The sequence below is a fragment of the Anser anser genome, assembly GCF_964211835.1.
Source record: "Anser anser genome assembly, chromosome: 3".
Classification (NCBI taxonomy): Eukaryota; Metazoa; Chordata; class Aves; order Anseriformes; family Anatidae; genus Anser; species Anser anser.
The window spans coordinates 66,379,807-66,406,968 of record NC_139722.1 but is presented as its reverse complement, the minus strand read 5'-3'; the positions used below and the strand labels follow the sequence as shown (position 1 = coordinate 66,406,968).

The 27,162-nt window shown below is 36.6% G+C and overlaps 1 protein-coding gene across 4 annotated transcripts in view; it reads left to right on the top strand.

The window, feature by feature from the left end:
* Positions 1–27,162, top strand: part of ZDHHC14 (zDHHC palmitoyltransferase 14) — a 108,307-nt gene that overhangs the window by 67,491 nt on the left and 13,654 nt on the right. For all 4 annotated transcript variants that reach the window (XM_083828785.1, XM_083828783.1, XM_083828784.1 and 1 more), the window contains exons 3-7: positions 4,338–4,496; positions 16,966–17,103; positions 20,647–20,695; positions 25,244–25,346; positions 26,997–27,106. In XM_083828785.1, the coding sequence (XP_083684911.1) occupies positions 4,338–4,496; positions 16,966–17,103; positions 20,647–20,695; positions 25,244–25,346; positions 26,997–27,106 (559 nt within the window). The remainder of the gene's footprint in view (positions 1–4,337; positions 4,497–16,965; positions 17,104–20,646; positions 20,696–25,243; positions 25,347–26,996; positions 27,107–27,162) is intronic.

Sequence of the window (27,162 nt, the reverse complement as noted above, 5' to 3'; positions counted from 1 at the left end):
GGGATACCAGCCTAACTGTCATACCTGATATTGCATGTTTTAAATAACATTCATAAAATAAATCTAATAAAACTACACCGTGCATCAAGTAAGTCTTTCAGAAAGCTCTTGCACTCAAGGCTTCTTTCCCCCAGCAAATCAATCACTGAAGATTACATTTACTTCTGGGAGTGAGAATACGTTTCACAGAAAATTCTAGGCCTAAAGAAGATGATGCAGTGCAGCTCTTCAGAAAATAACGTGTAGCGTTTCCCAAAGTCAAGGCAGTAAGTCTTTTATCTAAAGTCGGGAGCAGTAGTTGGTCAGTGTTTCTTGTTGCCTATCAGATGAAGAGTTATGTGAAGAATGCAGTTAGCAGCTGCTAGTGGCTGTCTAAGCCAGGTTCCCAGTATTGTTAGTCCCTGAGGTTACTGTCTGGAAACAGACAAATGTTATTTAAGTTCTTTTCACTTTATAAAATGACTCTTCCTCTTGAACCCCCAGTTGTTAAGTACGTAGCTTAAATTTAAGTGGTTCAACACAGAGAAGACATTTCTTAGAGGAAGTTTATGTTTTTGCAGATTTTTTTGTTGTTGTTGTTGTTCTTCAGATGTTGTAGGTCATACATGAAGGTTTTTCATTGCATTCTGTTTTCCTCAGGAGGAAACATTACAAGTATTCATAGGTACTGATTTTTCTAATGATTGAAGATTGAAATTGTCACTTTTAAGTTGACGCCAATGACCATATCATGCAAGGTTTGTTAAGTTTGTATGAAGAAAATGTGGAGATACCTTCTAGAGTGTGTGTGTGTGTGTTCTTAAGGTCGTAGGAAAATTGACCAAAATAGCAAATGTTTGAGTGGAAGGATCCTGTATGTATACGAAATTCCAGCTCCCGTCTCTCATCTAAACTGCACCTCCAATTAGTAATCAGTATTATAATTTGAGAGAACTACGTGGAGTATGTTATAATGTTATATGAGAAGCTTGCGGGACTGCTGTCTCTCCGCTAAATACACGAAGCAAGTTTCTTGCAGCAATTCAGGTACCTTGGTCCTACAAGGATATGGATCGTGTCCTTTGTGGTTTGTTTTTTTTTTCCTAAAATAAAAATGATGGGGCCCCATCTAGTGCATGAACATTTAATGCTGCTAGATACGTTCTATAAAATTTATCACAGCAAAGTACCATGGAAGATGGAAGGCAATTCCATTAGTGGGAGAATTTTACCCTTTTTATAAAATAGCTTGCCTAACTGCATCAGTAGTGGATTGGAAGAGAAAAATGTAAAAAGCAGTGGTCAAATGGAGGTTTATTTGGGGAAGGCAATTCTGTGAAGGTTAATCTCAGTATGCATTAAAGGGACTGCATATATTAAAAGATTTGTCCGTGTTAGAACACAAGTATGAGCAGTCCAACCGAAGGCTAATTGCAGTCTGAAAATCATTATGAGACGACGACAAGGCATGTTTAGCACACGCAGTATAGATAAATCTGATTAAATCCAAGCACATTTGACTTTGCCCTGTTGTTGTTTCCAGAAAAAAAAAAAAAAGTTAATAAACAGAATGGCTGAGTCTTTCAGGTTTGATTGTGCAATTTAGGATTGTGGGGAAAATTCTGACTCCATGGAAAATCAGCAAGACTGTTTTCATTAATTTAATTTGCATCAGCTTTTGCACTTGGATTTTCAGATTAATTTGCCTCAGTTAGGGAGCATAGGGATTGGCTGTCTCTGTGAACTTGAACTTCATGGCACAGGTTAGGAAGGAAATCCTCTTAGAAAACCAGCATTGTAAGTGTAACAGGCTGGCCAGTAGTCTCCCTTTTGCACCAGAGGAAAGGAAAGTTGCCTTTGAGATTCTGCCAGAGCACATTTTAAAATAAAGTAAATACAGGGGACTTTCTGAACTTCTGAAAGTTTTTTTCAGTTGCTGTGGATTTTTTATGAATAAATGTTTCAAGAGAGGGAAAAAGTGAATTCACCTAGACTGTGATTTGAAAGTCATTTCCAAGTAACATTTTCTGAGAGAAAAAAAAATAATGTTAGTGTTATTTCACAAAATTCATTGCATTGGCATTTCTAAACAGTATTGAAAGCTGCAATTGTATACCTCAATTTGACTATAAGTATCAAATGGAAAACATTAGTTTATTAATGAACTAGTAGTCACAAACATGTTTGGATGAAAAGCTAATTAGGGCTAATGACCTACATTTGTGTTCACGACTTAGTAGTCTGTCTTGACCCTTATGGTCAGAAATGGACATTACCCTGTGTTTTGTAAGGTCCGTGGACTTATGTAAAGAATAACAGGTATTGCAAGCCTGCTTGTGATTATATCACTGAAGGTACAGCATATGGAAGCATATTTATCTTTTACAGTGATAGCAACTAAAATCAGCAACAGAGGATTTTCATAACCACGACTTTTGACAGTTTTCTCCCCTAAAAAGTATTATATTGTCTCATGTGGACTAGTACTCCTCCTACAAGTTATTTCACCATTTCACAAAGCATACAACTTGTTCTACAGAGAAAAAATGTTCTCTGTAAATATGAAAGATTTTCTTTCCACAATTATAAGAAATTCTTCCCTGTTTTCCCTGTGTCTCTGCAAAGCTTTATACGGTATAAGTGCACTTATGCTACACCCTCAGAAGAATGTCTTTTCAGCTTAGTTCTGAATAAGAAAACAAAAGCAAAAAGTTACTTAACTCAAACCAATGTGTAATCAGTGTAAATTGTATGCACGCAAAAAATGGTTCTCAGTGTAACCTGAAGAAATTAAATGACTCCTAGTGACCTCATCAAATTCATGTATCTGCTTAGAGTGCTTTAAAATCAGTCATTTAGCTAAGTTTCTTTTAAGAAGCATAAGTATGAAAAAGCTAGGAAACTTAAGATAATGTCCATATTGCACATTAAACAACTTTTATTGTAGAGATATGCTTCGACATGTAGCTACACTAGTAGCTTACAGTGCAATACTTGTTAAATCATAAATACTATAGCAAGTAGTACTGGCCTCGAGGTCAAAATCAGTGTTATTGATTGCTGGGGGAGCCACACAGCAACCTCTGCCTCCACGTGCAGATCATAGGACCTGGCTCAGCATCCCAGCGACAGAGCAGGGACTGGTTCAGATCCAACAGGATCCATGCACCTCAGCAGCTGTTTCTTCAGTACCCACCACTTCTTTCCCCTCAGGAATGCTTCGTATCCTGGTTCCCATACGTGCAGCTATTGCTTCCCTCCGTCCACCTCCTCCAAGAAAGTTTTCTGAAGTGCAGTTGTTTCAGTGGTCAGATTCGCAGTGGCATCCCACAGATACTTCTATTGGTGCGGGCTTACCGAGTGGGTGAGCAGCAGGCTGGGACACGTTAAAGCAGCTGTGCAGGTGACCCTGACTTTGCAATGCAGTTTCAGTCACGTACTGGAAAATAATTGTCTTTGTTTTCCTATTGGTTTTACTGTTCTTCCTGTCTGAAAGTAATAAATTGTTTTCTCACTTCTGTGGTCTTATTTGACTGTGATTGTACGAGAACTGGTATATGGAGAAAAAAGTACTGTTTGTACACGTTCACCTTGCACAGCATAGCTCAGCTTGGGAGCATTTAAAGGACAGAACTGAACTTCTGTGATGTAGCCTAATCAGTCCTTTAGTTACTGGAAAAACGAATGCCGATGTCCTAAAATCAAAAAGAAAGCTCAAACCCCACCACTTTTACCACATGAGCTGGTTGGAAACTATTTTTATGAGGAAAAACAAACAAACAAAAAAACACCTTCAAAATGTATACAAGTAAAATTGGGGGGTAGATTTTAAATTTCAGAAAAGCAAGATCTATAAATGTGCTCCATTGTGAATAATGTAAATAATTTCTTGCTGGTCAGTCCACTCTCGTTTTCAGAGATGAATGTCTTCCTTGGAGCAAACTTACCTTTCAAGGTCGAACTAAATAAAGTCTTTTGGAAAAACATCTATTTTCAACTATCCTGTACCAATAGCCGTAATTGTCTGTAATGTATTCTTCATGAACTACTAGGGGATATGACAGCATAGAAGTTTGGTGGTCTAGGTAGCTTTCAGCTTTTGAGACTTGGATTTGAGTGTTTCCTTTTTTCTCTTTAATTGAAATTAGTTGGTTGTGGATGCTGTTTGTAATCATCTCTTTGCTATCTGTAAAAGTTGTTATTTTAGGAGAATGAGAAGGAAAAAAAAAAGTAGTTTAAGTCTATTAATATGGAGTTCATATAAATTTGAGACTTGCTATAGATTGCCATCAAGGATGATTATGTGTATACAGTACAGTTTGTGTGCAAAACTTAATGTGTTGCATTTCCGTGTTTAGATATTGCAAATGGCTCCAGTTCAGGAGGATACCGCCCCCCTCCCAGAACAAAAGAAGTGATCATCAATGGACAGACAGTGAAACTAAAATACTGTTTTACTTGCAAGATTTTCCGCCCACCTCGTGCCTCACATTGCAGCCTTTGTGATAACTGCGTAGGTGAGTAAAAAAAAAAAAAAAAAGATATGGCATATGTTCGACTTAGTTGCTTATGTGTTTTGAATACTTTCGATATTAGAGAGAAAAGAAGAAATCTGAGTTAGTGACAAGATTACTCATGAGGTCACTTGCTGTGTTCATCCTTTTTCCTACGAGCTCTGTTAAACGTTAAGAGCTTGAGAGGAGGCAGAGGAGGAGGAGAACATTCCAGTGCAGAGGGAACTGAGTTTTGCATGAGTCTCAGGATTGTTTCCTTCCCCAAACTAAATTGCAGACAAGGAGCTGCTTTTCCCTTTAATTTAAGACCAACTCTGCAAGGCATAGTTCAAATGGCTAGGGTTGCACTCTGACCAGAACACACACCATAGGTAATTCCTACCTTTGAACAGTTTTAAGTCTAGGATTTTTTAAGTCAGAATCCATATGAAATTACTGGACAAGCATGCTATATTTAGAGAGTAAATAGATGATGTCAGGACCTGAGGATATTTTGTAACGATAGGGGCTTTTTTTTCCCTCTGACCATCCTGTCTTTTTCATGACTGTTGCTTTGGAGGGCAGGCAAGGTGATTAAGATATGCTTGGATTTAAAAGCAAACTTAAAAATTAAAAAAAAATAAAAATAAAAAAGAACCACCAATCAAATCTGAGTAGTTTTCTAGTTAATTAGATCCCATTTAGAGTTTAGTGCTGCTGATTAGCACGCCGTTGAGCCTGTGTCTTATGCATTCAAGAAAATAATGTAGCAAGATGTCTCCAGCTGAGAGATGTAATTGCAGCATTCAGCAGTGATATTTTTAGATATAAAGCAGTCACTGGAAGAATCACAGTTTCGTATGTAGATGATATTCATGGACTGAGTACGCTTACATGAGAGCAAGAAGTGTAGCCTTTTGGCCTGGTGCCATCAGTTGGTATCTGTAGATGCTTCCCTCGGTGTTGCTGCTGTTAGAGTTTTCTAAGTGTTGTAAAAGCTGTTGGATGTGGCAAGGAGAGATGTTTATGAATTGCAGCTGACACCTCTTCAGGAAAGTATCATATCAAATGTGTAACCTGGATATTATAGTGTGGTGGTATTGCTCAAAAAAGCTGACAACATGAAAATGCAGCTGTTGGCCAGTGCAGTAAATAAATGCTATTGTCCTCATCAAGAGAGTCCATCGTAAGTAAGAGCAACCCTCCCATGCATACCTATTTTAAGATTACGTTTTGGCTATTTTAATAAACGATGATTTTCTCTACAGGTTATGTGCAATCTGATTATGTCCTCTTGATATTAAATTTTGTAGTCTACTCTAAGAAATAATTGGTGATGGAGGGGGGGAAAACCAACTTAAAACAGTTTCTATCTTCTGATTTTATCTGTATCGAAGCAACAGCTGTGAATTTGTATGAATATATATATATCAGAGAAGAGGCTGAGCCAAGTGACTCATATAAGTGATAACTGTATCCAACAGGATTAGATTTTTCTACTCATAAAATAGGTGAGATGATTGCAATGTGTTCTTACACAATTTTGATTTAAAGCTTTTTTTTTTTAATAATTAATTTATTGGAATGAATTTCCCGCATTTTTTTCTCATCAGCTTTTATAATGGGAATTATGATAAACTGTGACTTTTCAGGGTATATTATGTAGTACTTTGTTTCCTGTCTAGGTGCAGGCATTTGTCATACAAATGTTCATGTGTATTTAATGCAATAAGTGAAATCTATAAGTATTTGTAACCAATTTTCTATGAAAAATGGATGTCAGGAGAATTGGATTGCTCACATACTTTGAAAACCTAACAATGCAAGAGTGTACAGTTACTCAGAACATATGTTATGAGGTTTGCTTCCATTCTTAAGAGTCAGCATTGTCTATATGATAATGCTTTTATTTAATTTTAGTTTAACATATCTTACAATAGGTGTGAGTATTCTTCTGTCGCTATAATTTGCTAGTTCCTTAATTAAACCAGTGCAAAAACACTCCTGCTTCACACATATACAGGCACTTGAGTAACTTATGTTTGCAACCCACTACCAATATGCTTACGCATTCCTTTTTACCTTCTTGTTAGTTCCTGACGCTTTTGCTGCATAATAATTAACTACAGAGAGTGTGTGATAAAGGAATGGAGTCTTTCTTCAAACCAGCACTCATTACGCAGAAAAAAACAACTTACTACCTTTCCCTAAAGGTGTTTTATGATACTGGACAAATTAATGCAGTGTGACAGAAAGGTTCTTTCATTCAGTGTTTTCTGTTGATGCTTTTTTCCTGTAAGGAATCCTTAGCAGTGTTTTTAACATGTGAGTACCTGCGAAAACTAATTCATGTTTTTTCCCCCCTTATTAGTTGTACTACCTTTTCAGTAAGCCTATCTGTTACTTCTTGGCACTGTTTCTGATTTTCATCCTACCACTCATTTTTATATGTAACCATGTAGCTTACTTACACAAAAGGTCATGTAGCTTATTTACACAAAAATAATGTATTTTTAAAAACTACCTAATTAGAATGGTACATATAGTAGCAATTTCAAACTCCTTTAGCTTCACAATGTTTTCATAGTAGTATCCAGAGAAATCTGGATTTTCATACAAGTGCAGTTTGTTGCATTTGTATGTAATGCCTTCAAAAATTTGGTCAGTTCCCTTCAGTCAAACATCTTGGATGTATTCCTGACTTGCTTTTTTTTAACTGCCTTTATGAATGGCAGTTGGAAGTTAGCCCCTCAAGGGCTTTCTGTGTACAATATGTTGCTTAAAAATTATAGGCAAATTTAAAATAATGTACATATAAATACAAGAGCTAAAGGAGAAAAAAAAAAAAGGAATAACCCCAGCAATCAACTTCTCAGCCTGGGCTAGTTATTGCTGAGTTTTGACAACGGAATGTTGATGCTTTATCTGATGCTATTAAAAATCCAATTGTCAGGTTTCCTTCTGAAAATACTTTTTCTTTATATTTTTGGTGATTTCAACATCAACTTTCTTTTGTGATAAATAATTTTAGATTTCTTTAATTTTATTTTTATAATAAAAGCTGAACAAGAGGCAGTTGATTGTTTCCAAACTATTTCCCCAGATATAGTATGGAATGACTAAGCAAAAACAGTGACTAATGATTAGCAAGCAGTAAATCAACTTAGTCCAAAAAACAGATGTCTAAAGCTTTCTTTGTATTCACATGCCACAGTTTTGCCTATCGAGCAAAGTAACTGGCTTAGACCAAGGCAAAAATCCAGTATGTTAGAAGAGAATTACCATTTATATTCCTAAAATAGAATTTGTCCTTATTTATTTATTCTTTTTTTTTTTAATGTATGTCATAAATTTGTGGGTGATTCATGGATAAAGATAGCTTCTCTTGTCAGGTCCCACTGTGTTTCTTTCAACGCAGGTAACTTTTTCCAGAGAGGATTGAAAGCTCAAATTTTTGAAGATGGCTTCTTTTTGAAATGTTTTCATTAGGATTACTAAGAAATCACTTTGATTTTTCAGAGATCCATTATGAGCATGAGAATGGCATGCTAAGCTAGACCAAAGGTTTCAGTTGGTGCAGCAGCCTGTTTCCTGCCATGGCCAGAGTGGATCCCCAGGGAAGAACAGAAGAAGAGGGCAAGCATGCAGTGATACTTCCTGCAGAATATTCTCACGCTTTCAGAAATTTTCAAAATAGGCTTTCCTGAGCATTTGAGGGTTAACACTTTGTTTTCCGTAGCTCTTGATGGATTTGAGGTAGCCTTCTTCATCAATCCTACCAATGGTTCTGTTTTTTGTAGGAAGTAGGATTCTTCTCACCTGTAAGTTTGGTTGCTTTTCTAAAGTTCCTAAACATGAAAACAAGTGTCAAGATTTTATTAGGCTGGCAGGGATCTGGGTTGTCTTTTTCAGTTTTTATGTTCTTACAGTTGAAGAAATTGGGTGTTATGTAAAGACTTAAAGATATAGGTGAGTCTAGAAAATCTAAGACTTTGAGCTTAGTTTCTTTTCTCTTTTGATTCCTTTAACCATATATTATATAGTTAGCATAGAGTATTAATTATTTTATATCCAACTGTAAAATTATATATGCTACTTTCTGGGGGCGTTGATGAAATGGAAATATTGTTTCAGATTTTCGTTAGCTTGGATTTCTCTTAGAAGCTAGACATTACAGTGGGGAGCATGCCAGGGAAAAAAAAGAAGCTAGATCCTTGGGAGCAGGGAGAAATACTTGAGGTCAAAATATAGTAAAACTGCTGGTCCTTTAATAATCAAAACCATATTTGAGTATATGAGGATATACATCAATGGTAAAGAAATTATCCTTTTTAACCCAATATTGGAAAGCTAAAAGTGAGTTGTATTACTAAGGTCCTTAAGCGTACGAAGGAGTATTTGATTAAAAATTAGTAAAATATAGTACAGGTTTGTCTAGGACATTGAGGATATTTTAGTGGGTTTGGTGATCAGAATCAATGAGCTGTTAAGGAAGACAAAGCAGTGGATTACGTAAGCAAGAGCAAATGGTTTCTGTGTAAAAAACAAAACCAGAAAATACGCTATATTAGAAGCAAATAGACACCCTCTTTCTGGTTAAATCATCACTTCCCTAAAGCATTTTGACTAGGCAGTTGTAGCCATAGTCTTGTTTCTGATCCTGGCTGGTTTACATCGATGTATTGTTTTGAAAATACTGTGTGTCATGTACTTAGCAGTATGCCAAACAGCAGATTCTGGATAAAAATCACTGTTCTAAAAAATAGGTTCCCTGGTTAAGCACTAATGTTGTAAATGTATTTTCTTCAAATGGGGAATTATTGATTAAAATGTACATAACATCTAACACGCGATGCAAGACATAGAATTACCTGTGTGTTCTGGGAGCAGCTCTTCCCAGACATCATTCCAGACACCACCATCTTCCAGCCCGGAAAACACTAGTTTCTTCAAAAGCAGGCTGAGGGGTGGTGGCATTGTAAGTTTTTGTGGTTTTGTTGTTTGTTTTTTTTTTTATAACACTGACACTGTATCTGAGAGTAATTTGCCCAAGAATTCCTGGTCCTTTATAACCAACGTACATTTACTTGATGTGAGGGCTTCATTTTGCTTGGGTTTAATTCCATTCTGTAGCACACTTCCTTCGTTCCCTTATTATCTCTCTTTTTGCTGTCAAAGCTTTTTCACGACCTTTGCCTATTTCTTTTCTTACATTTTCTGGGTTTAGATAAAGCTATGAAGTACTGCTATGAAAAGAGTGTCATTTTCACTTCATTAAGGGGCCTGATTTTTGAACCTGTTAAGCCCTAGCTCCAGGTCTCTTGAAAAGTGACTCTTTAGCTCAGCTGTTAAAACTACAAGGTTAGCTGCTATGTCCTTTTTTCCTTTTTTTCCCCCTTTAGTTTTCTCTCCAGTTTTCACAGGTGAGAAATGGCTATGTCTCTTCTTGTTGAAGGTGTGCTACCTTTTTGGGGCACTGAAGAGGCTGCCAGATGGAGCACACAGCAGCATTTCCAGACATTGTATATTATTTGTCTATGATTGTGCCATCTAGATACCAGATGTACTTTAGAAGTTCAGGGAGCATGGTATGTGTGTCAGAGAGATTGTTTTTATTTTTTAAGTTTAGGCCAAAGCACTGGGCAGAAAGTCTCTTTAAAACATGGAATGGTGTCTAAGGTTACTTCAGAGAAATATATTATAGCTAAGGTGTTGGTCTGAATAGGTACAAAAGAGCAGAGATTATCAAAATCCCTGAGTATGTAAATGATGCTGTAAATTTCAGAAGTCAGAGTAGAGATTTCTGAGAGGGGAAAAAAAAGAGAGAAATAACTAGGAGAAAATGCAAAAGAATATTATTAGAAACTGAAATAAATAACCAATATTTACATTTGGTGCAATAACATTTTGAAAGATGGTTAAGGAATTAGAAGGTAGGTACAAGGCAACGGTAGAAGTGAATAAAAGAAAAAAAATGCTTTTCAGTAGAATAAAAAAGGAATAAAGCCATGAACTTTGTAGAGGTTGATGCATGGATACCACACTTACCTTAGGAATGAGTTGGGTTTTTTTGAGCTCTCCTCCTTCATGATTTGGGTGTGTGTCTGGCAATTTTATGGCTCCTAATGTGTTATATTTATGTGTAACTTAGCATATTTACAAAAGTATGTGTACAAGGAGAAGATGGTTAAGCAGTGAGGTCCTTCACTGTGCACTCTTATTCTGAACTGCTGGTGCTTTGAAATTGTCACCATTAGTGTGCTTGCAGTCAACAGGATTTATTGTTAATTAGTCAACATTGATTATTGGAGGTAACAGTGAAGTGGGCTATGTGTCGGTAGAATTTAATTACTGTGAGCATGCTAAGGCAATGTTTGGACGTTTTCCTAATAAATCGTTATTTTTTATTAACAAAATTAAGCGTGTTTATTTTCTTTTTGTGAGTAACATTAGTCTGCCACTATTGAAGTTGATTAGAGTGGAAAAAGTTGACATTGCAACTGATTTTCTTAAAAATCCGCACAAATAGCTTAGATTTCTGGGGTAGTGCTTATGCAGTTGTTGGAGTAAAATGTGTTGAGTATCCCTTGCATTTGCATCTCTGAATGACTTTTTGGTATAAATATCCATGCACATTATTAATTTATTTCATTAATTAAGGAGGCCTATTTTCCCCAATGTTACATTGCTGTTTCACTTTGTATCATTTTGTAGAAATCAGTTTAGGGTCTAGAAAGTAATTTGGAGTAAACCTTTGGTGCATATTTCCCAAGTGTAAACTTGAGGCCAGGAGGTTCGCTCTGTTCCATTTTGTTTTCTTGGGGTATTTTGGTTGGGGATCAGAATACAAAAGTACTAAAGCTTGGTGGTTTAAGGGATCTATTGTGCATTGTCCCTAACAGATGTTCTAAAATAACATCAGCATGCATATGAATGTAACTTGCAATCAGTCTTCTGTTATTCACTTCAACATAAATTTCTAATCCAATTTCATTTGAAGTAACAGCAAAGGCATTGTTAGGAGGATGACAGTCTCACAGGTGAATGTTGTGTATATTAAGTGATGCAAATTGATCCATGTTTTTGATTGCTGTTGCCAGTTGATGGCAAGTCCCATCAGTCTTTTTAATACAAAAATTTTTCTCATGAGTAAGGACTTCTAAGTCAATGGAACGAAACAGCTGATCTAAGGATATTTTTTATGAATAAGCTATGAAGAATGGATACAAGACTTTTTATTAGTTATGTCAAACTGACTGTAAAGGCTTTAATACCATGGTTATATTTGGTTTTGTGTATGTGTACATGATTCAGGCTGTTGAGATTGAATTACTGTATCTTAGAAGGAAAAATACTTTTTGTAATTAAAAAAAAACCCTCGTTTGTGTTCCTTAGCATTTCAAGAGCAACCAAATTCTGAAAATACCCTTTTGTCATACAAAATACTAAGTCAAGAAGCATAAATAGATGTGGTCATATCATGACATCATAGTTCTACAAAGAGCTTTAATTGTCATTATAATAAATATGTGCAGATGTGTTGGTATCTCTACATAATTGCTCAGTGTGCATCCAGAACAAAGGATCTCGTGGTCCTATCTTGTCCTGCTACTATCAAAAGTAATTTCAGTTAGAGCTGTCTTGGTTACTTGAGTAGGAATGTGAGTTTGACTGTCACAAAATTTGAATAGCGGGCTGTTGACTCTTCCCCATCCTAGGGTGCATGTTTTCATGTGCTAAACAAAGCACAGTAAACATTAAGTGAATGCCTTAGGTTTGTGTCTTTGCTATGCAATGCTTTAATTGAATGAAATGGGGGAATTGCCAAGTGAATTCTGACTTGCGCTCACTGGAATCTGCAATTTAATGTCAAATTGTACCTGCAGGCCTTTTGTCTTCCTTAGACCTGCCTTCACATTAAGCTTCAGAAAACATACGTTGGTGTGCAGGGATCCAGTCGAGCAAAGGCAAAAGGAAGCAGTTCATAAATAATAATAAACGTTTCTGAAATCACAATGCATCCAGACAACAAAAGCTGCAAGGACTAGGCTGGCCTGTAAAATTTCTGTGTAAAAACACTTTTTTGTTCTTGGTAAGTTAGAAAGCTTTTACTGAGTGCTTTGAAAGAAGGAAGAAAGCTTTAGAGTCATTTTGTACATGGTTTCCTGGAGCTCAGGGATTGAAAAGTGGAAGCTGAGCATTTAAGAACTTAAGGAGTCTCCATGCTGTGCTGTGGAAAAGCTGAGGTTTGGCTCTCTGCTTCTGAGCATCAAGGAACAAGCTTCCATGTGGCTTCTAATGGAAACGCTCTGCGTCTATAAGGCCCAAACGCTCCATTGCTTATTAAAATGGGAGATGTTATCATTTTTGGTTTTATCTGTGATATTCAGCAGTTAATGTTTCTTAAGCAAGTTATCAGATCTAAATGTTTCAGGGAAGTTAAAAAGTGAGAGAAGTGTCTAAAGCATGATGTAACTTGCGTGTTCTTCTATGTGGTCCCAATCCCATATATCACTGGGTGAGTTTTAATGAGACCGCTGGGTCCTGCCGACAGCTCACCACTTCTAGGGCAACACCATCTGAACTTCCTCCTTCTTTCCCCCTCATGTGATTGTCGCCTTTGTGCCCATTCAGGCAGCCCTTACTAACACAGCCGCTGGTAAGCCAGTTTTACTCACTGAGCAGCCAACAGAATAATTTCCTTTTTTTCTTTCCTGCCAGTTCGGTGAACTGAGCTGACTCAGCAGCAGCTTAGACAATGAAAGAAGGAAGTGGGATGAGGTGACAGGAAGGGCAGCACGGGACCACCTCTTTCACTGCTACTGAGCTTTTAGGTTGGCTCAGTTATCCTGTGAGGCCTCACACTTGGGCTTTAGTTACGAAGGTGCTGGTTAGCCTAAGTAGTTAGCCAAATTCCAGGCTAGATCACTTGGGACAAACTGGTAAAATAAAGTCACTGTTGGAGGTTTGCTGACATCTCTTGAGATTTCTTACATCTTTGGTTTTCTGTGGTCTTTACAGCAGCAATTTTAGTCTCCATTTACCTGTCTTCTTTTTTCATTGATCCTTCACCTTACAAACTGTTCACACATTTTTTCAGTCTTTTTGTTTACATCTGCTTTTGTTCTCAGACTCTGAAAAGTTCATTAAAACTGAATTTCTCCTGCGGTCCTGGCAAGTGTTAACCAGTAGTAAGGCTGATGTTAGAGCTGAGCTGAATTAACACTGAGCTGGTTCAGAAAGGGTCATCCCTTCTCTGGCAGTGTGTTCTTTCTTCTTCACTTGTGTCAGCTTCGGTGTTTGTCTGATACTGGGATGAGCTGGTTTGGGGAGCTAAGCAACAGAAAATCAACCCTAGTTTTAAGACAGTCTGACGTTGTGAACCAGGCCCCCACAAGGTAAAACATGCACCAGTCTTGGTCTGTGGAGGGAGAACGCACAGACAAGAGGTTGTTCACAGGATTTCTAGAAGAGGAGAAGCAGGGCTGTCTTTCTCAGTAGTTCTCTATTAGGTCGTTATGGCTGTAACACCATACCACATCCTGAAGCAGATACCTGGCTTATTCGCTTAAAATTGAATGCATGATGATGATCTGTCAAAGCTGCTTTGTCCCTGAGATGCTTTCATAGACAAACTCCAGACCTTGTAGCTCTTTTCCTCATTAAGTTCTAATATACTTTCTATTAACAAGAGCTTGTATTAGCAGTATTTTGATTTTTTTCATTTGCTGTAAACATTTTTAAATTAAGTTTGGCATTAAGTGTATAAATACAGCAACTATGCCAGGATACTTTATAAATTCAAACCAAAACCACAACCATCACCTCCAAACAGTCCATGATTCTTCATAACATGAATCAGTTGCATTTGTATTTGCCCAGCATTTTTGGTTCACAAGGGCCAGAATTCCCAGCTTCTCTCAGCATTGGTATTTTTCTCATTTCTCAATGAAGGTGAATCTTAATTTTTGTTACCTGCATTGTCCAGACCAAAGGCAAAAGCTTCCTTTTCCAAATTGTTGTTTGTTCAGTTTGCAGGCTTCTGGAGGGGAACTTGATGATACTTTATTTCTTCATTGATACTTATTAAGATAGTACTTTCTGCAAGGAAGAAGAAAGAGCTCTAGTCTTAAGAGAGTTCATATTTCTCAACAGTGCTAGGAGTTTCTGCTTAGTATGTGTCTGCTCATTTTGCCAGGATTGGCTGTTTTCTAATCCCTTGCTATTTAAGATACTATTTTGTGGCATTATAGCATAAATGTCACATCCCTTTGTATTTTATGACTGTCTGGGAAAAATGAGGCCTGGTTTATTCATAACTCACATAAATCCTCTAGTACTTCCCTTGCTTTGTTAGACTTGTTTCACATTTAGCACTGTAGTGTTTTTTTTTCAACTAGCCTTTACTGTACATTTCTGCTTTATAAATATACTAGGTAGTTACTTGACTCCACAATTTGAGCAAGGTGTTTACTGAGCAATCAGAGCCTTCAGCTTACCAAAAAAATTTGAAGACAGAAATAGAGAGGAGAGGCGAGTAAGTCAAAATACGTCTCTATTACTAAGTATATGTTTATGTGTATGCGCCTCCATATAGGTGTGTGTATTTGCATAGGTGTGTGCTTGTATGTGTGCATTTATCTGCATCTATCAAACACATACATATATTTAAATATTGTTTCACAGCTAGAAACTGAGCTTTATGTCAGTAGAATTCGTTGATTCCTAGTGTGTGAGCATAGAAGAGAATTAATGTGAATGTATGGAATTAATTTTCTAAAGACATGTCGTGATTTTTTTTATTTTTCCTGAAGCACTAGGGTGCAAAAGTACCCTGGGATTATACTTTTAGAAGTCTCTATAACTGTATTTTTCTTTGTGGTAGTATTTGCTCATGTGTTATGTTAGGTACTTGTTAAATGAAGTAAAGTGTTTATCAGACAATAAGGACTCATTCAGAAGCACAAATGTAAAAATCAGCACTACTGAAATGTAGTGGCTACTTATTTTGGAAATAACAGTGTATTCCACTGAATAAATTGCCGACTCTTAGATATTGGAGGTATTTAGTTCTTGGTATTCTTAGCAGTCTCTCTAAATCAAAGTGTTTCTGAAGCCTTATCCTAAGTAAGTTCAGCAACTTCACCTTGAATAGCCCCACTGGAATTTGAAACAGATTTATGGCAGAAACATGTGGTCCAAACATCTGTTACACAAAACCATTAAAAAACCCGAAAGTCTGGTGAACTCAGAAATCTGTTGTGCCTGTTGTTTTGATGTCTTTTTTTCCTAAATGGAGATAATCCTAAATACATCCTTCAAGGAAAACCTCCCATGTAGGTCTTTAACATAAAGCCATAGTTAAAATAAACTGGTGTGTTTGAACAGATGTGCCTTTTTAACATAGAGCTTAAGGACTTCAAATTTATAGCTTGCCTTTCCTGTGCAATTACAAATAGTTTGATATTGTACGTCAATGGAAGCATAAAAGTCACAGAAAACAAAACAGGGTTTGGATGAGGATCAGAGGGTGAGAGTCAGTCAGCATGAGAGCATCTGTCATGTGTTATGATCTTGGATTTGATTAGAAATTTAAAATTCTGACATTATGGCAGTGTAATCTCTCCAGTTACGAAAGGCCCTTTTGTTTCCTGACAATCGCTCCATTTTCATTACCCAGAGTTTTGGGACGAGGAGGTTCCCGGCTGCCTGGAGCTGCAGGGCTCACTGGTCCCACTGCTGTTTTCCAGCACTGGTGTTTGGGACGCTCGATACTGAACTGCCCTGGCGTCTTCCTGTCCCATTAACACGTTAACCTCTCGGGGAAATAAAGGGAAAGGGTTCAGTTTAGTAAAGAAAAGTATAAGCAAATTTTACAAGGCTGCCTAAATCTTAATGCTTGAAAAATGGTTTGTGTGAATGGTTTTACTGTTCTGAATGGGTTTGTAAGGCAGCGTCAACTCTTAGTTGAAAAATAGGTGGTCTGGAATGGAAAATACTTTGAGTAAAGCATTAAAAAAAAAAAGTGGGAGGGTGTGAATATTTCATATGCCGTAATTAATGGATGGGATGGTAGTGGGCATAAAAGTCAGATGTCATCGTGACAGATGTAAATACGAAAACTAATTCTGAGTAGGAAAGTCACTGGAAGAAAATATCCTTGCTTTGAAAAAATGCAATTGAGTTGGTACTGCTCCATGTAACAGTGGATAAATACAAGCTTTTTGGTCTGACTGCACAATTTATCATAATAATGCTGCAAGTTCAATGGGAGCTCACCTCAGTCATGCTTTAATTTATTCAAGAGCTGTAAGTTTTCATTAAAATATTCCTTTTTTCTGTTCTTTTTCCCTTCTAAGTAAGAATTTCTCTGGGGCTAGTTGCAAATGCCAATTAAATCGTGAGTTTTAATAAAGTATTCAGAGAGCTTTTTTCCAAGTAAACAGCATTTTATTAATTGTTTTCCATTTTTTTCTTCTGCCTCTCATTTCAGAACGGTTTGATCACCACTGTCCCTGGGTAGGCAACTGTGTGGGGAAAAGAAACTACAGATTTTTTTATATGTTTATTTTATCTCTGTCCTTTCTGACAGTCTTTATATTTGCATTCGTTATCACCCACGTCATCCTTCGTAAGTATGCTGGTGAAATCAGATTACGTATGTAGCCATTTACTTGAGTTTTTTACTTTTAAGTTAATCTTTTGATCATTCAGGGTTTGTTTATTTATTTATTTATTTGCCTTTCCTCTGAAGCTTCACAACCCCCAGTGACTCCCACTCTGGTCTGTAGCAGACCCTGGTCATGGTAGTCATTGATCTAGCACTGGCGTTACCTTAATAGAGTGTTAATTTTCTGATCTTTTTTGTAGTTTTATAGACGGTTTTTGGAAAAGCAGCACATATACTGCATGTCTAAGTATACAGTTAGCATCATTTTCCCAAGAACTTTTTTTTGTTTAAGTATAGGTCAATTGTCATCCAAACAAAAAGGTAAACTACTAGAAACTAGTTTTGACCTATTTTACACTTTTTTGTTCACTGTTCAGTTTTACATCTTCCTTTACCCTATTTTTAACATGTTACTTTCATTTGCATGACATTCTGAGAATGGCCAATTTATAATGGAGTGAATCAGATAAGCTGTAGGTAGATGAATATTGATGAGTTTGAGATTGATTTTTATTTGTATTGTGAATTTGGTTTAAAGAAGATATTTCCCAGACTTTGGGGTGTTCATTTTTGTTATTTTGTTTTTTTTTTTTTTGTCGTTTTAACACATAACAAATTGTGTTAGCTCCTGTATGATGATGATCTAATCTGTGGTGATAGGTTATGAACTGTCATAAAAAGAAGTCCTTTTGTATATAGTAAGGGGTTTTAACCCATTTTCATTAGGACCCATTAAAATATTTCACTAATTATATAGGATATTGCCTTGAACAGTATTTCCTCAGTCATTTTGGAAATGTGATCTTTTCATTTCTTTATATTCTGTGTTACAATGGAAGCCTGATAGAAGTAATAATTCTGGTTTATAACACATTTATAGAGCTAACCTGATAATGGCAATATTTAGAGAATGCTTTACTGAAAAATATGCCAGATTATGTTTAATTTCCTAAATAATTTACGCTGTGAAGGGATGAAAGTTTATAGTTTGAAAAACACAACTATTACTCTTGTTCGTGCTTCACAAAAGAAGGGCAAAAGTACTGAGTGGCTGTCACACAGTTCAGAAATGCAGCACTAGAGCTAGGGGCAGTGATTTTGGAGAGTCTGGATCAGCAAGTTGTTCTCGCTGCCAGATAAGGCCTTTCTAATGTCAGTTTAAAGAGACGAGGAAAAAACTACCTAATTGTTTAAAAGGGAAAAGTAATTATTGGAAAGAGAACGCTTTCTGTTAATACTCAAAATTTATTTGGGCATACATGTGCATGTATTTGCATACCTTTTACAGTTAAGGCATCAGCATGTTTTTTGTCACCTTACTTTGTTAAAGTTCAGTAGTTGAAAACAATTGGTCTGACAATATAAAGCTACTTTTGAAGCTAATCTACCTTTATTTCACAAAAACTACAATGCTTTTTTTTTGCAGTTTTCAGCATAAGAATTACCAATATTATGCCAGTATTTCATATTTTGTGTATCATGTTGATTTATCTAGTGGATTTTTACTTCACAGCATGCATATCTAATTCTAAGTGTGAATTAGACAAAGATCAGAGAGATTAATTTTGCCTCTGTGTGGCTGCGAAGAACTTCAGCTTTGTATAGGTGTTAGAGGTAACATACAGTAAATGTTAAGTGCTAACTTGTCTAAGTGTATCAGCTGTAAAACATTCTCACTATGGAGGTTTATCTGCCTTGGATGAGACAGCAAAAATGTCCATAATTCTAAAGACTGTTTGGTCCTCAAAGGCAATGGGAGCAGGTATGAACTGTGAGTATTTCGTTGATGTTTACTACATTTGAGCTTCAAGTTCAGCATTCAAATTTATCTAATATATTCTTGACTGTATCAAAAAAATATTCAGCCCGTATTGGGCTGAATGCCTTTGGAGAATATCCTTTTGAGAAGGGGCTGAGGGATGTTTACAAGCAACTTGAAGGCATTTGTGTTTGTTTTTTTTTAATCTCTCATAGTTCATCCTAATAGAGAAGTTCCTTCTCTGACCTTGTTGATTACATAGGAAACATATTTTATTTTAAATATCTCTTGATATAGACAAGTTGTTGAAATCTGTGTAATTTTTTTTATAAGTCTTACATGCTGACACTTTAATAATTTTTTGGTAAACCCATGTGGTAATGAGATGCAGCAAACTTCTTGTTTTCTGTGGCGTTATTTTCAAGACGTCCCTTGGAAATTTGCCCTTTTCAGGATTAAGAATCTTTGCACATATTAGTATTAAAGATAATAAATAGACTTTGTAAGTCAGCTAATTGAAAGGTATTGTCTTGCAAGATTTTCTTCCATCTCCCCAAGCCTAAAACATTTTCAATACTAGTATGTCTTCAGTTTTTCATCTTTGTATGAGGTATCAGTACTTCAGCTGTATGTTGGAGTGAGGAAACTTCCCCTTCTGATACGCTGGGAACTGCTTGTAAGTGACCAGCAGTAGGGAATAGAGATCACAACTACCTGCTGCCATTGCCATTAAGGATCCTAAAAATAGTAAGAAGCTAGGGGAAAGTTCCACTAGTCTTGTGCCTTGAGGCTAAGACCAAGTTATGAGAGTCTGAAAAGACTCAAAATACAAGGTAAGTAACATTCCCTTTTTAACGATAAACAGAAAAATTGACTTCACAGGTCAGATATCAGGATATACACTCTTTTCTCTTTTCTTTGAAAGACATCTTGATTAATCAGGATTCTGCTCTCCTCAGACAAACCTTCAGATGGATTTAGCTAATGGGAAATACTTTCAACTTGATGCGTTTATATAATTTAAATTGCACACTAAAACGCAACAAGTATGTGTCTTATGTGACACTGAATCAATTTCTACAGACAAATTCACTTGCTGCATATGTATCAGCCAGCAGTCAAATTGTCCTTTTTGATAAATATCTCACGGTTGTGGAACTGAACTCTCCATCTCCAGATCATTGGAGCATGCTGTTCTGGAGCTCTTTTCAGCTAGTAGATATCTTTTATTTTCCAGAGGCAATTAGCACCTACTAAAAGGGCGGGTGCATAAAAAGAAATGTCTACACAGGTGCAGTAGGAGCAGAATTATAGTCTAGAGAACTTTGTCTGTTTCCAGAATAAAGGAGGGAAAGCTGAGAATCTGGGTTTTTGCTGTAAATTTTCCAAGTCAAGAGGCTGCTTTTGAAAACTGGTATTCCAAAATTAAAGAATTAGCTTACAATTTTTTGTTTCCATATTAGATCTGAAAAAAGCAGGGATAATCAGAAATCTTATTCAAAGGAAAGTATGCATGCATCAATTTGGTATTACTGAGAAAATATTCTGCAGATGTTAGACCTGATAACATACACAAGTTTTTTTTCTGATTTGTTGCTGCTGAATAACATAATCTTGGATTCACATCAGTAAACCCTAAACTACAATTATTCAGTTGTTCTTCAAATACTGTGTATGCACTATGGTGAAAACAGCCTGTAGTCCAATTTCTTACTGAGTTGGTAATTTGGGTTCTGTTCCTACAGGTTCTCAACAAACAGGGTTCCTCAATGCCCTCAAGGACAGTCCTGCAAGATATCCTTTCATTGAAACAGGTTTTAGATCTTATTGTAAAGTAACATCTGGGATGTGTTTTTGTTTTGTTGCTTTTGTTGGATATGTACATTTGGGATTTTATCAATTAATGATTTCATCACTTCTTGCACAACAGGATTTCTCACCACATGTTAGAGGTAGCAAAGGGACTAGTCTGGGTTTTTCTTATTCATCATCTTTTGCAAGCAGTACCCTTAACAAAGGTCTGTAGTTTTCATGTGTGAGGGAAATATGTTCCATGTATTTGTGATGGAATTCATGAATATATTTCACATTATGCCCATGCTGTGGTTTCATTTGAAATATCAAAAGATTCTTCTGCTCTTACGGTAAAAAAATATCTGAAATGGCTGATTCTTGTCAGAATAGAAAAAATAGATTGTGAAACAACTGTCTCTGAAGAGTTCAATTCCTAGAAGTATTTTTACATTGACTTACTGTTTTTAGGGAAGTCACTTTCAAGTGTCAACTTCTGTTAAGTTACATAGAAGTAAGCAGATGCATACTGGGGGACTACTATTCTCTAAATGCCCAGTGTTCTATTTATCATTTCATGGGAGCTTTTTGTGTATTTTCCACTAAGTGAGAATGGAAAAGGATCTTCCTGATCCTACCTGAAAGCAGCTAACATAACAGAAAAATGGGAAGCTGACAGAAATTCTCTTTAATTTCTTCCTTACATTTCTGTACAGACTGTAACCTTCGCACTTCTTATGGATGTGTTTTGAATGGTTTATGTCAGAATAAGCAGTTTGCACCTCTCATAAAGCTATTATAAAAATAATTCTTTTCCATACTCCTGCCAAGAAAACTTCTTCTGGACACTGCACATCATAAAGTTTTCTCTTTTTGACAGTAGATGAAAAGAAACTCCCATCCTGTTTGCTCAGTCATTTGTAGCTGTATATAAAGGCAAACCACTCTTTCCAGGTAGGTTTTCCAAGTGTCAAATTCTACAAATTCTGTAGATATGATTTTCTTTAATGTGTGTTTGTTAGGTAGAGCCCACGAGCTGCAAACTCCCTTTTAAGCAAAACCAGTGTTTAAATTTTCTTAGTGTGCAAATAATTTTACAAACCACAAACAAACTATTCTAAGTAGCACAACAGTAGCTTCCAAATAAAACTATTACAATTACTTCTTACAAAAGATTATTCTTTCATACTTTGTTCAAACAAGAATAGCTTTCAATTGTCCTTAAATCAAAAGGTAATTGACTGTGCATTTGAGGACCCTTGTACAGGAACAATAGACTGCTTTTCATAATTTGCATTCAGGGATGTGCCAATTTGACAGGCTCTGTAGTCAATCTTGTTGAAATGGCCTGGTTTGATAGTGACACATTGGACAATTTAATAGCTTGGTTACAATTCAGAGCAGTAAAAAATTAAATTGTCTGAATGGTATTGGGAATGTTGCATCAGTTCATTCAGACACGGAGAACGCTTCATGTCTGTATTGCTAAAAAGCCTGTGCAAGATACCATGTTATGCTAAAAAGCTATGCTTTATATTGAGAATATTGCTTTTTTTTGTATTGGATTTTTATTTAACAGACTCAGTCATGCTAAGCTAACATAAAACCACCTGCTCTAGAGATCTTCCAGTTCCTCAAACCAAGATCCAAAAAGAAGTCTGAGGAATTCCCTTTTCTGTCAGTAGGAAACTAACTTTTGTATTTTGACCCTCTGGAGTGTAATCATGGCAAGAAACATCTTGTTACTGCTGTGCTCATTCTGCTGATGAGGTTGCAGAGAGCATCCCTCCTTCTCAGGTTCCTCTTCTGACCAAGTGATTCATCCTCTTGGTCTTGGTGTGTAGATTCTACTGAGCAGTGCTCATCTACAGTCCTTCTTATGATATCTACCCTCTCAAAGCCCAATTAGGTGGACTTGTACTGTGTCCAATTTTGGAGGGCTGTTTTACACCTTCTGAACTGCCTGCTAACAACAATCTGCTTCCTTAGCCATTCTCAGTTATTCTCCTTGCTTTAAGCTATGGCTGTTGCACAGCCAACTGAGAGTAATTTCCTAGCTTGTGTTGGTTTGATTCTCCACATGGTTTGAAGAGGAGATGACAGAGTAGTCAGAACATGCTGCTCAGCAGTGCACTTCGGTCATTTGGCTGCTGTTGAAACAGATTGGGTCATAAAGCAAACAGCTCTTTTCTGTTTTTTAAACCACTTTAAAATTGTACAGACAGTTCATGTATTTCCCAATTCATTAGGTCAGAGCAGACATGCAGTACAAGACTCTTCACTGTTAACTAATATTAGGATATTTTATTGCAATTAATTATGTCCATCCATGTATTTTCCAGCCTGTGTCTCTGTATAATGGTGAGGAGCTGTCATATTTCTCTTCTGTTGATAGCTTCAGTGGTAAGAATGTTATTTGTATCTTTTAAGGCTGTGTCCTTGTTCTGGAATATTTTGAATTACTGTTGTCTTGGAAACTGGCTTCTTTAAAGGTTAGCATACAGTTAGTATACAGATTATTTTTATCTTATTCTTTTCGCATTGTCTTGTTCTAACTGATTTATTCTATCAATTTTTCTAGCAACCAAAACCTTTTCTGCTTTTGATTCATGCTCCCTAAAAAAATTCACTATTTAAGGGTTGGAGAAAATAGCATTCTAGAAGCAAATGTATTCTGCGTTCATGGCTGTTGTAGGTAAATGAAACTAAATAAAAATAAAAAATAATAATGATTAAAAAAAAAAAGCAAGAAGGAAACCTTCCATAAAACCTTCCATAGGAACTTGCTCTTTTTGCCTGAGTATATGAAGTTTAGAAGCTACTTTGTTGTCTTGCTGTTGAGATGATGACTCCTTTAGAGTTAAAGGAATTATATAAACTGTAATAAGTATGCAACACTGGGTGCTGACTGACTTTCTTAGTATAACAGTCTATTAAAACGTAGTTACTTCTTTGTGGCTTTCAGGTTATGCAGTTTGTAAGGAGTGAAAACAGAAGCAGTTTGAAAGCGAATGAAAGGAGTAACAGATGCAAGATGAAAAACAGTTAAACAATCTAATAGCATAGCCTGTTTTGTTTTTGTTTTTGTTTTTGTTTTTTTTAACTTTTATGCTAAATTTAGGAAGGTAATTCTGTGCTTTTCATTTGCATTGTTCCCATTGGGAGAAATTAGAAAAGGTAAAGGTTACTCTTGCATTGAAAAGCCATTCAGTTCATGGAGTTTAAACCAAACCAGGGTTGAAGCAGCTTATTGATTCACTGATGACATATAATTAGCTAGCAATCAGTTGGGGGTTCCCAGTCTTCCTGTCAGTTTTGGACAAATACTGTACAGTTCTGAGTATTCAAGCCTACCCCAAGTATTCAAGCCTAACCTAACTAAGGCTGAGAGAGTTGGAGTCCTTCATCCTGAAGAAGGGAGGGCTCTGGGAGACTTTATTCCAGCCTTTCAAAAGTTAAATGGGGGCCTACAAGAATGACAGACTTTTTACCAGAGCCTGTAGTAACAGGAGAGGGGCTAGATATTTTAGACTGAAGGAGGGTAGGTTGAGATTAGATACAAGGAAGAAATTCTTCACTCAGAGGGTGGTGAGGCCCTGGCACAGGCTGCCCAGAGAAGCTGTGGATGCCCCATCCCTGGAGGTGCTCAAGGCCAGGCTGGATGGGGCCTTGGGCAACCTGGTCTGGTGGGAGGTGTCCCTGCCCATGGCAAGGGGGTGGAACTGGGTGGGCTTTGAGGTCCCTTCCAACGCAAACCATTCCGTGATTTTGTTTACGCTCACAAGCTTAACAGTTATTGTCCTGGCTATTTGCCAAGGCTGGGCCATTTGGACACCCCCACAGTTATAGAGTAGAATGTATTCAGTTATTATATATCCAGGGGGGGTTGAGAGAGCAAGTGAATTTTGTATTTTAGTTGGACTAACGCACTTTGATGCTAGTGTTAGCATCATGTTCTGCATCTTAACCACAGTAGCAGAAGAAAGACAGGACAGTTAGCTAAATATAACTGGGATGCAGCTTTCTGACTTTGTATTTTATGAGAACAGATCTAGAGCCCATAGTCCTTGCTCAAGATCCCCGTTGTACGCTAAATATTTTTACAAACATATCTGCTCAGTCTTTGCTACTTAGTTAGCCTTCGAAAACCTATATTGTATTTGATGTTCCCCTCAGCCCATCAGAAGTATTATTTACTGTTATTTCTCAATGTACCTATCTTAAAAGAAGTGTGATAACATTACAGAATGAACGTGTAAGTTTGAATTTCAGCAGCTGAGATCAGAACCACTCAGTAGTTGGTCCTTTTTCAGTGTGCAGACCCTTAAACGTTTGCTGGTGTCAGTGGTGTTCAGTGGTCTGTGCACCAAAGCATAATGACAATAGGTTTGCTTTTCTGAGTTTGGCTTTTGCTGACCCCTTTGAAGTGCCCTAAAGATCTCAAGACAGCTGGGGACTAGAAGTTGCCTACACTGAACTTTGTGATTGTAACTGCTTGTTATTGGATATATTTTTTTTTCATTTGCATATATTTCCTTGACTTTCAATTACTGTGTTGGAAGCTGTGGTGTGTTTTTTCTCTGTATGGTCCATTGTAGGCCTCTCAGGTTTTCACACGTATTTGATCAGCTCCAATCAAACAACAAATGAAGATGTAAGTTCACAGTATATTTCTACATACATGTTTCTATATTGTAGTGATGAGGAGATCTCTAATTTTAATTCTATGCAGTTTTTCTCTGTAATTCTCAGAGCGCTCCACTCATAGATGCATAGTTTTGTGAATGCCTGACTAGTAAAGAAGGAAGTAACTTGGTCATGCTTGATTCAAAATATGAGAACTCTTTTGGACTGTAGTTGTGGCTTGAAGATGTAGTGGTTACACAGTGCATCCATTATGATTTACACCCCCAGGACCTGTATCTTGAAATAGGAAATGTAGTACAGAAGAGAGAAGACAAATTAGTATATTTCATATGCTTCAATTCAGTAGAAAATTACTAAATTTTCAGTATTTTTCTTTACCTGGAGTCCTAAATACCATTTGACTCAAAATTCACTTACTTTAGAAAACGCTGAATTCTCAAAATTAAAATTTCATCTTTTATCGTATTTTTCCTTTGAAATATCTTTGTTTCTCTAAGATCTAAAACCTCTAGTGAGGAGTATGTAATTAATTCAAAGGTCAACTTTCTCATTTCTACAGTTGTCCTATTTTGCACATAGGTTTCTGTTGTTTCAGTGTGAAATTATATTTAACTATGTGTGGAGGCTTGGTGTGTCTTTCCCTCACTAACAGGTGGAATAGGAAATGAATGAAAGAAGGAAATAAAGCTAGTTAGCTAATGTTAGAAAGCATGTTGGAACTGAGCAAATAATCTAACAAATTACTGCAAATTTAAAATTACTGTAATTTTCTGTTGTACTTTTCTCATAGGTATTTTTTGAATGTAGAAGTAGCATCTTTGGGACTGTCAAATCTGTGTTTTGTTGTTATTTTAAGGTCACAGTTACAATTATAAACTTGAAAAAAATACCAATCAACCAGGAAAACTTACCAAGCAGACATGGAATTAATTGTACCTCTGTATCAGGTATCCAACCAAGGAGCCCTCAAATCTCTTTTGGACTGTTGAAAGTCAGAGAGCAGGGAACTGTAGGAGTGTAACATGTCTGAATTTCAAGTAAACTCTTCTGTAACTTCATTTAAGGCACACATTTCCAGCTGAATACAGTAAGGTATATTATCCAGGCTCTCAAGCACCTCACAAACAGAAAAGTAAGATTGTCTAAAAGAAAGCATAGTATGTACTAAAAGGCAGTAATGACTGCAATTACTTCATAATATTTTAGAGCCATTTGTGGGCTGTAGGAGCAAATGATGTTGTGTGGTATTGGACAGCTTGAGAAGTTACCCAAGGGTATGGGAAACAAGTCCTCTATTGCTGGCTATAATGGTATGTTGCAGTCAAACCTCTTCTGTAGAACAGTCTGTAATATTTGTAAAATTAAGCTTAGACCATTATGCAAAACATGTTTAGATGCTGAAATTCCTGCTGTGAGTATATTTGTCCTTTGAGATTTGGGGCTGTCTAAATCTATTGAGGTAAAGCCTGTGCTTGCTTGTAAGATTTTAGGTTCCAGCTTTCATAACAGTCCAAAGCTGTTAGGAAAGTGTAATCATGGGTTTTCTCTGGTCTGCCTCTGATGTAAGCACCATGCTGCTGCTTTGGTAACCCTTAAATTGCCTCTGTCATTTTCCATATTGTATTACATGTGATGCATCTTGTTCATATCTCTTCAGATTAAAGGATCATGGTCAAATAAAAGAGGTAAAGAAAACTATAATCCATACAGTTATGGCAACATCTTTACTAATTGCTGTGCTGCACTCTGTGGGCCCCTCTCTCCAAGGTAAGAATATCAAAAATAGTGTAAATGAAGACAGGTGATGATCGATAGAAAAATAT